This window comes from Entelurus aequoreus, linkage group LG05 (genome assembly GCF_033978785.1).
Source record: "Entelurus aequoreus isolate RoL-2023_Sb linkage group LG05, RoL_Eaeq_v1.1, whole genome shotgun sequence".
NCBI classification, from domain to species: Eukaryota; Metazoa; Chordata; class Actinopteri; order Syngnathiformes; family Syngnathidae; genus Entelurus; species Entelurus aequoreus.
The window spans coordinates 63,926,290-63,939,478 of record NC_084735.1 but is presented as its reverse complement, the minus strand read 5'-3'; the positions used below and the strand labels follow the sequence as shown (position 1 = coordinate 63,939,478).

General features: G+C 37.6%; 1 protein-coding gene across 3 annotated transcripts in view; it reads left to right on the top strand.

Annotated features, from left to right (window-relative positions):
- The first annotated feature begins 9,349 nt into the window (after positions 1–9,349).
- zgc:100829 (uncharacterized protein LOC445149 homolog) overlaps positions 9,350–13,189 on the top strand; it is a 45,176-nt gene continuing 41,336 nt past the window's right edge. Inside the window, exons 1-3 of one of the 3 annotated variants that reach the window (XM_062048624.1) lie at positions 9,350–9,922; positions 10,029–10,158; positions 10,446–10,898. In XM_062048624.1, coding sequence (XP_061904608.1) covers positions 10,712–10,898 — 187 coding nt within the window. In that variant the 5' untranslated portion in view covers positions 9,350–9,922; positions 10,029–10,158; positions 10,446–10,711. The remainder of the gene's footprint in view (positions 9,923–10,028; positions 10,159–10,445; positions 10,899–13,189) is intronic. The other 2 variants (XM_062048623.1, XM_062048625.1) reach the window with 2 other exon arrangements.

Here is a 13,189-nt window from a genome sequence, read left to right as displayed (position 1 = left end):
GGGAGGTCACCTGGATGCCATGATGCAGAGGAGTTAGCACCAAGCACATTAAACAGCAGGAGTGGCCTGAACTTATTGCAAATAGTTGTTGACAAGTCTCCATCGCCGCCCCTATCCCATCTCTTGTCGCTCAATTACAGAGTAGCAAGCATTTTTATTTGTTATTTTTTTACCTTCTCAGCATTATTCCACTTTAAACTATTGGAATGTTTTCGCCCACAAAAAATATATCTATTTTTTATGTGCAACATTTCATGACTTGTGTGCAATATCCGTATGTGCCAACGGTGGCAATGTATGTATATCAATTAAAATATATGATTACTATTTCAAAGCATGTGACTGAATCCATGTTTATTTGCACTTAAAAAAAATGAAGGAACACAGAAGGTGATATAGATAGCAGCCGCTGCGGGTCAAGTTCACATGCATAACTTGAAACAGAACAATGAAGGTGCATCGAAAAAACTTTTGGTGAAGAATCTCCCTTTTAGCTTTAAGCTAAGAAAAGGTGCTTGAGTCTAGTCTCCATTTAAGTTGTTTGGTGAACTGTCTTCAGTGGTTGTTGTGTGTACGTGTAGCACTTTGCTTTCCCATGCAGGTTCTAAAACACCTACCCAATACTTTTGTTGAGACTATCTCAAGAATGTCATTATCTCCTCTCCTTTGTTTAAAAGAGGACATTTCATTTTTTTGTTTTCTTACATGGGATATAACTTATGTATATTATGACAAATCTGGAGTTTAATTTTGCCCTATAGAGTAGCTATATTCACTAAGTTTTTTTTTATTCCAATGTTTAAAGAAAAATACCAAAATGTCGACTATATTCAGATGAATAAGTATGTTTGATTTTGATGTAGTGTTTTTTTTCCCACAGTCTTTGACATTCGCATTGATACTAATTACTAAAGCTTAATTTTACAGCCTAAAAAAAATTGAAAATTGAAACACCTGAAAAATAGCTGTGTCTTCTAGAGAATTCTTCATTCCAGTACTGTATGTGTCATAACAGGCTGTAAAATAAAGCATTACTTTCAATCATGATTGTTGCTACTTTCATTCCAATGCAGCCATTCCAGTTAGGACACTCACTATAAAGATGAAAGCGTGCTATATAAAGAGCATACTGATGATGCAATGACATCTTCATTGGTATTTTAAAGAATACGTTTTGAATAAAAGCAAACGTTCTCCCACTGCAACATGTTTTGCATCAAGGAACTACAAACCGGCATCAAAGCTTTGTAATTCTGGTGACGTAATTTAATGCAGCTAGTCTAGCAGTGGCCGCTAGAGGGGAGTGTTTGTTTATAAATGACAGGCATGAAATGGACCTTGTGAATATTTTTTATCACATATTTGGGGGCCCTAGACCAGTGTTTTTCAACCACTGTGCCGCGAGATATTGTCTGGTGTGCCGTGGGAAAGTATGCAACTTCACCTAATTGGTCCAAAAAATATTTTTTGCAAATCAATAATTATAATAATGTGCCGTTGTCTAGTGCAGTGTTTTTCAACCTTTTTTGGTATGTAAAAGGTATGTAACGCTTAAACCAAAAATGAACAAAAGGCAAGGCCCGCTAGGAAAAGGCACTGAAGCATAGGGATGGCTATGCAAAACAAAAGTAAAACTGAACTGGCTACAAAGTAAACAAAAACAGAATGCTGGACGACAGCAAAAACTTACAGAGTGTGGAGCGGAGACGGCGTCCACAAAGTACATCCGTACATGACAATCAACAGTTTCCACACATAGAAGGTTTGCATACACAGAACTTAAATAGTCTTGATTGCGAAAACAAAGCAGGTGGAAAGGTGAAGCTGCTACAGGAGAACAGCAACAAAACAGGAAGAGTCACCAAAATAACAGCGCAAGACAGAAACTAAAGCACTACATACAGGAAACAACAACAAACTCAAAATTCAAAATAAAGCACGACAACCTGGTGGAGTTTCATTGTTTGACCTTTTCTGCTGGCGGTATGCCTCTGTATTTTGTTTATGAAAAAAAAATGTGCCTTGGCTCAAAAAAGGTTGAAAAACACTGCCCTAGACAAATGGGGTACCTGCAACCCTCAAGCCCCCGTCCCCTTCCCCACAAAAAACCCTAATCATCTAACGGATTGAAGCATATATCACACTGATTTTTCCAGTTCTAAACATTTTTAATTAAAACAGAAATGTTTTATATAGAACATGTTTATATCAATATGTACACATTCTAACAAAAATGTAATAGACATTAACACAAAACTAAAAAATAACCTAACATAATATAAATATGTTATATTATAACAATGTGCAAATATTCATGAAATACTTATAATGTATACTTAAATGATTACTGTGATGAGGTGGCAACTTGTCCAGGGTGTACCCCGCCTACCGCCCGAATGCAGCTGGGATAGGCTCCAGCACCCCCTGTGACCCCGAAAGGGACAATCGGTAGAAAATGGATGGATGGATTTTTTTTTTTTTATCACAAATTGTACTTAGGCAGGCCTGTTTTAATGTATTTGGGGAACCATCGACAAATGGGGTACCTGCAACCCTCAAGCCCCCGTCCCCTTCCCCACAAAAAACCCTAATCATTTAACGGATTGAAGCATATACCACACTAATTTTTCCAGTCCTAAACATTTTTAATTAAAAGAGGAATGTTTTATATGTTTGTATCAATTTGTACACATTCTAACAAAAATGTAATAGACATTAACACAAAACTAAAAAATAACCTAACATAATATAAATATGTTATATTATAACAATGTGCAAATATTCATAAAATATTTACAATGTATACTTAAATGATTACTGTGATGAGGTGGCGACTTGTCCAGGGTGTACCCCGCCTACCGCCCGAATGCAGTTGGGATAGGCTCCAGCACCCCCGCAACCCCGAAAGGGACAAGCAGTAGAAAATGAATGGATGGATGAATGGAATTTTTTTTTTCAATCACGAATTGTACTTAGGCAGGCCTGTTTCAAGGTATTTGGGGGCCCTAGACAAATGGGGTACCTGCAACCTAAATCCCCCCTCCCCTTCCCCACAAAAAACCCTAATTATATTTAACGGATTGAAGCATATCACACACTAATTTTTCCAGTCCTAAACATTTTTAATTAAAACATAAATGTTTTAGATAGAACATGTTTATATCAATATGTACACATTCTAACAAAAATGTAATTGACATTAACACAAAACAAAAAAATGACCTAACATAATATAAATATGTTGTATTATAAAAATGTGCAAATATTCATAAAATATTTACAATGTATACTTAAATGATTATTTCGATGAGGTGGCGACTTGTCCAGGGTGTACTCCGCCTTCGGCCCAAATGCAGCTGGGATAGGCTCCAGTGCCCCCCGCAACTCCGAAAGGGACAAGCGGTAGAAAATGGATGGATGGATGGATGTTCTATATAAAACATTCCTGTTTTAATAAAAAATGTTTAGGACTGAAAAAATTTGTGTGTGATATGCTTCAATCCGTTGTCTCTCTATATAGAACATATTTATATAAATATGTATACATTCTAAAAAAAAAGTTTAATTTACATTAATACAAGACAGAAAATAAACCTAACATTATAAATATGTTATATTATAAAATATGCAAAGATTCATAAAACATTTACAATGTATACTTAAATGATTACTGTGATGAGGTGACGACTTGTCCAGGGTGTACCCTGCCTTCCGCCCGAATGCAGCTGAGATAGGTTCCAGCGACCCCGAAAGGGACAAGCGGTAGGAAATGGATGGATGGATGGACTTAAATGATTATGGGTTCTTAAATAGTTAACAAAATAAATAAAAATGGGCAAACAAAAAAGTAAACATAATCCCCAAGAGGGACAAACGGTAGACAATGGATGGATACTTCCAGCCTTCTGTTGCATCAGCACTAGTGTGGAATGAAGCTGCCTTGATGAGGTGGATGTAGACTCGATTATGGTTTCTACATTTTTGTTCTCCTCCAATAGTGTCTTTGGCACTGTGCTATAGTGTCATTGTCATTAATTCATTCCTCATTGTCATTGTGCATATGAAACTTTTGGCTGCTGGAAGGGGACCCTGGAGGGGGATTTTTGCATTGTTTTTGACATTATTCTGATATTGTCATTTTATTTCCCGGTGATAGAATCTCAAAGTTTTTGTTGCGGTTAAATTCATGCTTGGGCCCCATTGGTAATTGCCTAGTTTGCCTATTGCAACGGGTCTGTTAGGGATGCAATGGTCACAATTAATTAGAAAAATAATCTGCAAAGATTTGGTATTGTTGATGAGTCACTTGATAACATTTTAATTGATAGGCCGGCAGGAAGGTTAATGTTTACACTTTTATTCCTTTTGGTAAATGATTGCAGCTACAGTACTGGATAAAATCCTGTGATATTCAGGGCCGTAACCAGGATTTGACAAATATCGAGGTCGAAATTATGCAACTCCTGCCTTCACCCTGTTCTCTTTCTGTTTCTCTGTCGGCTGTTTGTCCCTTCTCTCTACATTCTTTAGCTCGCTCCCCTCTTGCCAAATGTATTACAAGAGCACTAAGTAAAATGAAATACAACTCCTTCATATCAACATAGACACATTTAAATAATAATGACAGGATGTAATCAACAAAATACAAGAAGTACAGGAGTACAATGCTATTACTCTTGTTGATATGCTGTTAAATTCAGGCTATAAGTTACATTGTGACTGCCAAAGAAAACTTCTGTGGTCATTCTTTAAAGCAGATCATCTGAGCACACAAAAGTTTAGTTTCTTTAACATAATCAGTCTGTGTGTGTACGGTACTGTTCACCTGACTGATTTTCCTTGTGACAATCAGGGGTGGACTGGGTAAAAAATGTGGCCCTAGACTTTTTGATCCACGTTTATTACTTATGTTTTGTATTTCATTATGTGTTACTTTTGTTACCATATGTAAAAAGCTGCACCGCAACCACATAATTGCCCCATTGTGTGATAAATAAAGTCTTATCCTATCCTAATCGAAAACCATTAGTTTCTCAGTAATTTATGTGTTTTTTTCTCTTACGATTGAATATACACTAACAGGTTTTAAAAATAAGTTATACGTCAAACTCATAAACGTGTACAGCAGATCATAAGCAATTATTGTTTTGACTAGTCGACTAATCGAAAATAAATAATGGCTGATTAGTCGACTATTAAAATAAGTTTTGAACGAGTTGCAGCCCTGGTATTACTGGTAGCATAAATTAAATGCAGTTTATTATTGTGACTATACAGTGGTCTACTGTATACATTATACTGAAAAGTACTCCCCTATGATGAAGGACCAAATGGGACAAAGTTAAATAAAGCATCAAATAATTACCAAAGTGTGCCATTAATTAATTAAATCATTAAATAATCACAATAATGAATAAAAAAAACATAAATTAATTAAATTGATATATCTTGAAATAATTAAATCATGAAATCCATATCATGAAATAATACAGTCATGAAATAAGTAAATGACTAAATGTAACTTTACGTTCAATTAATAAATAAAACTTCTAATAACTCATGTATTTATTCAACTCCAATTCAAATTGATGAATGACACATTTAAAGATATATTTATTGAATTTGGTCCTATTTAGATAGGACCAAATAGCACCCACAGCGACCCCAAAAAGGAAAAGCGGTAGGAAATGGATGGATGGCCCCCCATATCCTATAGAAAGCTGTTGATTTCTTTAAAATATTTGCCAGGTGAGGGCAAGGTTGCCTGTTCAGAGTCATGTATAAAGAGAGTATGGCTAACTCGGTTTGAGGCAATCACCTCAATAGTTGCTCAAAAGGCACTCACGTGACTACCAGGCGCCATGACTGCTACCAACTTTGAGGTGATGCTGTCATTCGGGAGGAGCTCAAAGTAAAGCCGCTGCTCCTCCACACCGGGAGTAGCCAGATGAGGTGGTTCGGGCATCTGGTCAGGATGCCACCCGAACACTTCCCTAGGGAGGCCACGGGGAAGACCCAGGACACGTTTGGAAGACTATGTCTCCCGGTTGGCCTGGGAACGCCTCTGGATCCCCCGGGGGGAGCTGGACGAAGTGGCTGGGGAGAGGGAAGTGTTGGCTTCTCTGCTTAGGCTGCTGCCACTGTGACCCGACCTCGGATAATCGGAGGAAAATGGATGGATGGATGGGCTACGTGTCTGCTGCGCTTTCTTGTTTCTTGTTAGTTTTTCGACGTGTCAAAATCCCCTGTTTTGCAACATTGGGGCTATTCCACCCTTGAGAAATGTGGAAAGCTTTTACATGGCTTTACCCACAACCCGGAAAGAAGACAAGTATGGGAAGTAAAGATTTGCAAACAACACTGGCACGTCACCGATTACACCGTTGTGTGCGAGGTAAACAAACAACACAATGTCTGTGTTTTGTTCAGTAGAGAACACACAAAAGCTAATACAAATAATAACAGAAGAAATTAATAAAGAATAAAGAGATGGTTAGACAAAAAATACTCTTTGAATAGCAGTAAAACTAAAAAAATGCTATTCAGTAAGAGTAAAAGAGAAATTAAAACACAAATACCAATAGACGAACATTGAAAGAGTTAAAGAAACCACATTTTGGGTGTAATAATAGATTAAAAATTAACTGGGAATCTCATAAAAAAATATACTACATAAAGTGGCAAGAAATACCGCAATAATAAATACAACAAAGTATGTTGTGGACCCAAAATCACTCCATATTCTCTACTGCTCACCAGTGTTACCTATCTGAGTTATTGTGCAGAAATAAAATAAGTACACCTACTCACTTAGCATGTAACAAAAAAGAAAGATCAGTTATAATAAAACATAATGAGTGATACATACAGTGATTACAAATACAGTGAAGGCAGCAACCACAGTTGATATACTTTACACAAAAGTCATAATTTTTTCTGATTGTTGGTCCAAAGCTAATGAAGACTTTGGCAAAATGAGGTTAATAACTTTTTTTTTTTTTTGGTCGGTCTGTGTAAATTTTTGACGTTAATTGTGCCATCGGGTGCGTGTTAGAGAGCCTGGTGGTCACTAAAAACTGCAGGAATGTGACAGCAGAGTGCGTCAAATATGACCGCAAAATTATACTTTCACAAAATAAAAGCATGTTTCATTGTAGGTTTAGTAGGTAGGTATTTATTGTCATTGCACAAGTACAACGAAACTTTGTTTTCAGCACAAACCCGTTCAAGATTAGACAAACAAACAGTGTACAGGGTTACAGATGGGTGGCCACAAGGCGCCCCCGTAAAAGATGGGAAAAAGGTAAACGCTGGGGAAGGATGAGTAAAAAAAATACAATCTAGACTGGGCTCCTAAGGGGGCCCAGTCGATAGTGGGGAAAAACCTCCATAGCAAAGCACATATACATATTACAACATACATCTCGAGACTTGCGACAGAGGGGAGGGAGTCGGGACTACGGTGGCAGGCAGCAGCTTTTCAGGCGCTGCCCAAGATCTTGTCAATTTCGTTGAGGCCAGTTAAATAGTTCCAATGTTTAGATTTGGAGAGCAGCGCAAAAAGAGGCAACAATCCCCACCTTCTACCATCCTATCGTCCGTTGTGTCCTTGGGCAAGACACTTCACCCTTGCTCCTGATGGCTGCTGGTTAGCGCCTTCCATGGCAACTCCCGCCATCAGTGTGTGAATGTATGTGTGAATGGGTGAATGTGGAAATACTGTCAAAGCGCTTTGAGTACCTTGAAGGTAGAAAAGCGCTATACAAGTATAACCCATTTATCATTTATTAAGAAAGTTAAGACAAGACTAGACAAAGAAGCAAGCAGGAGAGATAAGGGAGAGGAGAGGGGAGCGTCCGCCCTCGATGAGACCCAGCAACACTCAGATCTGCAATAAACAGAGCAATTGAGAGGAGACACAAACACGACACAGAACAAACCAAAAGTAGTGAGAAAAAAAAGAATATTATCAACAACAGTATCAATATTAGTTACAATTTCAACATAGCAGTGATTAAAAATCCCTCATTGACATTATCATTAGACATTTATAAAAAATAAAAAAAAAGAACAATAGTGTCACAGTGGCTTACACTTGCATCACATCTCATAAGCTTGACAACACACTGTGTCCAATATTTTCACAAAGATAAAATAAGTCATATTTTTGGTTCACTTAATAGTTAAAACAAATTTACATTATTACAATCAGTTGATAAAACATTGTCCTTTACAATTATAAAAGCTTTTTACAAAAATCTACTACTCTGCTTGCATGTCAGCAGACTGGGGTAGATCCTGCTGAAATCCTATGTATAATCCTATACTATATATATATATATATATATATATATATATACACAACCATTCAAAAGTTTGGGGTCACATTGAAATGTCCTTATTTTTGAAGGAAAAGCACTGTACTTTTCAATGAAGATAACTTTAAACTAGTCTTAACTTTAAAGAAATACACTCTATACATTGCTAATGTGGTCAATGACTATTCTAGCTGCAAATGTCTGTTTTTTGGTGCAATATCTACATAGGTGTATAGAGGCCCATTCCCAGCAACTATCACTCCAGTGTTCTAATGGTACAATGTGTTTGCTCAGTGGCTCAGAAGGCTAATTGATGATTAGAAAACCCTTGTGCAATCATGTTCACACATCTGAAAACAGTTTAGCTCGTTACAGAAGCTACAAAACTGACCTTCCTTTGAGCAGATTGAGTTTCTGGAGCATCACATTTGTGGGGTCAATTAAACGCTCAAAATGGCCAGAAAAAGAGAACTTTCATCTGAAACTCGACAGTCTATTCTTGTTCTTAGAAATGAAGGCTATTCCACAAAATTGTTTGGGTGACCCCAAACTTTTGAACGGTAGTATATATATAATATATATATATATATATATATATATATATATATATATATATATATATATATATATATATATATATATATATATATATATATATATATATATATTTATATATATATATATATATATATATATATATATATATATATATATATATATATATATATATATATATATATATATATATATATATATATATATATATATATATATATATATATATATATATATATATATATATACCTCGATATGCCCAAAAATACAAAACAATCCAATAATGACTAACCCTCTTGGGCATTTCAGTGGGATTTTATAATGATAACGTTGTAAATAATACATTTAACATTTTATCATTGGGCATTTTCCAACACGATGTCTTATGTTCTTTCAGGGCCACCGTATCTCTATTCGAGATTTGCAATGCGGAAGTGAATCAAAACACGTCGGCCTGTATACAGTACATAAAATTCGCTGTATCGCGTTGTTAGCACATTTTATAACATAATGTTTAATAATGGAAAAATAAACACATTAACTTAAATCGGTGAGGAAAAAAGAGGCAGTCTGCGGACCCTGAGAGCTAACCGCGGCCATGACGACAAGGACTGTGACAGGGGAGGGATATGCTCAGCCGCTATGGGTGGGGCGAGGTTGTAAAAACATTCGTATGTATTCTTGATTATTTTAAAGCTGAAAAAAAGGCTACTAGCAACCTTCTACCAGTAATGAAATCCTTCATGGGAAAGTTTTGGTTTCAAAAGTATAGGTTAGGTTTTCGTCTTTGAAATGTATCCACTTTCATGTATTATATTATGATATCTGTGGGAAAGAACACTTCATAAGAGACATCTTCAAAGACAGCGTCAAGTAGACCGTTACAAAGAAAGAGAGTCTCCGGCAAGAAAGGCGGCTTCAAAGTGATGAGGGGAGGGAACATCATGGAATGCTGTGATGTCATCAGCGCAGTCACACACACACAAAGACAAGGAGGCTCTCAGCTTACTTAGCATACTCTGGTGTGGAGCAGCTGTCTACATCCTGCTGTGAGTACCCTCTTGCAAACTCCTCTTTTTGCTCTTTCTTTCTACCACTTTCCCCCCGTTCTTAGATTCCCATGTTTGCACACTTAACCGGTTAATATCTCAACAGCATCAGGACTTCACTGGTTTCCAATCTTGAGCTTCCTTTCCCTCCAAGTGTGTTGTTGGCTGTGCGGAAGCCATTGTTTGCCTCCATGCTGTGATTTTGGGGGTTGTCCATTTTAGTGCTCTTCTTAAAAGTAAGTGCCCCTCTTTGTCTACTTCTTGCAAGTTGAAACTTGATTTAAAAAAGAACACGATTATTGTGAAAGTCAATGGAGTCAGGGTTTGGGGAAGAAATAGGAGGAGGGATCGGTTAGGGGTGGGATTTTATTTTTCTCTTAAAGATGATGACAGAAACAGTCCCATTCCTTAAGAATCTCCTCCCCTTCTGGGCAGTTAGGATGTAGGCTCTGGCAGGCTCAAGCTGACAAGTGACAGGAATGAAATACGTCAAGAATGCTTGTCTGTTTTTTTCCGTATATAGACGCTGCCGATGATGACAGGAAACTGATGTCTCATCGCGTGGGAGAAGCCGTCAGCAGAGAAGAATCAGCCTGTCTTCTCAAGTACGAGGATGTGCACCGGACTTAATTTGTGATCCAAAGGAGCATCCTTCAAGAGGATTTTGGCACATTAAAGACGATGATATGAGAGCGTGAAACTATAAGTCCACTGTCTGGAAGGAGAAACTACCTCCCTGCACCTCCTCAGCCTGGTCCACTGTCCGAGTCGCTCCGAGCTGCCATCACCATGCTGCAGCAGATCCTGAACGACATGTACATCGAGCCCGATGTGCTGGAGGCTCTCAATGACGACCAGAAAAAGACTCTGTTTCTAAAGATGCGCCAGGAGCAGGTGCGACGCTGGAACGAACGCGAGGAGAAACTGGAGAAGGAAGGCAGGGATGCAGATTATAAGCCAACAAAGCCAAAAAAAGGTAACCACTCTATTGTCTTTTGCTTCAAAGCTGTCTAACTTTCAGTAGTCCATGACTTCGTATCTGCGGGAGATGAATAGTGGCATCAAAAGTGCCGACTTCATACTGCATACAAGTCTTTGAATGGTGTAAATTGGTGAAGTGAAACCAGACGTTATTTTACATTTGTAGGCGATTTTGGTGCAGTGATGACTCTGTTTTGGGAAACTTAAATAAGGCGACAGTATAATGTAAGGACACCACCTTTTTGTTGGTGGAAAAAAGCTCAACATCTTTCAATCAAAGCATTAGAGGCAGTTTGGTTGCAAAGAGAGAGGGGGAGGGTAAGCCAACACTGCTGTCAAGTGGCCAATTCCAAATTAACTAAAATAACCAGTCGCACACATGAGGTTGTACTGAAAACAAGAAAATCAACCGAGGCAAGATGGACTGTAGAATATAAAGTGTACGTAATCCTACCCTGGACTCCAAAGAGTAACCTCAAAACCCTGAGTGTAAAGTTTATGATCCACTTAGTTCTCATGGCAATATTTACAAAGTTGGTCTGAATCATGTAATAGAAGTCTGCATCAGCCATGACAGATTTAACGAACAGAACTCATGGCCGCCGTCCCCCGATGTAGCTGTTTGCCAACACAGCACAATGTTTATCCCTCAGTTCATTTGGACAGTTTATAGTTTCCTCAAAGACAAACTTAGTTGAGCTTGACACCCTCCAGCTGCTCCCTATTACATGATGTTGGGCCATTTGAGACGTGGCCACGCTGGAAAGGATGAGGAGTTTAAAACAAAGTGTTTATACAGGATAGTAGTGTTATGATCGTGAAGGGTTCTTAATGTCATTAATAGCGCCGTCAAAGGTATCCCTACTCAAATAAGTATCTACTAAAGTGCTGTGTCCGGATATGATACTGGTTTGCAAAATTATTTATACTATAGCTTGCATCACATTATTTTGCTTTAAAATCAGCACCATCCTGTCGTTTAATGGCTAGTTACAATAAGTAGCCTTGTTTTGACCTGCCTGCATCAATTAAATCAACAAACATAAACTTTATATCAGCTATCATCTGCTAAAAACATCACTTCATTATTCAAATTATCCAAGGCTGTCGATACTCAAACAAAGTAAGGGTAATCAACTCTTGTTTGTGAGTCCTTGATTGTCATCAAAACAAAGTGAATGGGGGAAGGACATTTGTGTCAGCCTATGGAGATAGGGTAGTAAAAACAACATTAAAAAAAAAGGCCAAAATCATAGTGGACTTCCAGTCATGTGGCTGGATTGTGGTGATATGTCAAGTGTAGGTTAGAATAAGAGTGGCACCTCTGTGTTTTTTATTGGAAGTGTTTAACATTTTATTTTCTAGCCCACTGAGAATGTATCCCATAACAGAACATGTTTAGGATTTACTTTATTAATCTCTATAGTTGTAATGTAAAATGTACATACAATGTGAAATGGACAACAAGTAAGCATGACTTGGTAAAACATGGCTGGAAAGAGTAAAAAGTAATATATTACTTACTATTTGTTTTGTCGGCTATAACACAAAGCTTAGTGTACTAAACGGCACAGCATCAACATATTTTAATTGGTTTTAGCATGTTATTAAAACAAAAATCTAATAAAGTAAAGTCGATGGAAAAATTGTATTTAGAATTTGTGCATTTGCAAAATTGGCTGGGCAAAATCACATCATTCTAAAACCCTTGACAGTGTTGTCATATTTGTATAGGATCTTCATGGCATGGCTGGTCAACATGTTGATCGCAGATTATTTGAACATCAATAGGAAAAAATGGGCATGTTTTTCTTCCATGCTTTCTTAATGTTATTTCCCCCAGTCACATGTTGCCAATTTATACAAGTCATGGTGAATGATGACACAAAGTAGGGGGAAAAATCCCTGCAATCATTAGTGAATGATATCACCCGGAATTGTTTTCTTTAGGGTAAAAGCCTCTGTGTAGGAAGCAGAAGGCCATGTGCCAAACTGGTTTGACACACTGCAGAATCTCACCTTTCTGCATTTCCTCCCTGCTCAGTGCTGGGAAACTTACACAGTATACAGTGTAGATTTTCACCCACAATGCGTCTGGTTCAAATGTTGAAGTTGTGCATGACCCATGGCTGACTGATACAGCAATATGAGCTGTCTCTTAGGGGCTAAATACAAAGCACTTCCTATCATCTGCGCTGCAGTGAGGAAGAACAAACTTCTTTCTGTCGCTCTTTATTGACTAATGTCCCTTTTAGCAGTGCTGATATCACACGTTTTTGCAAACCC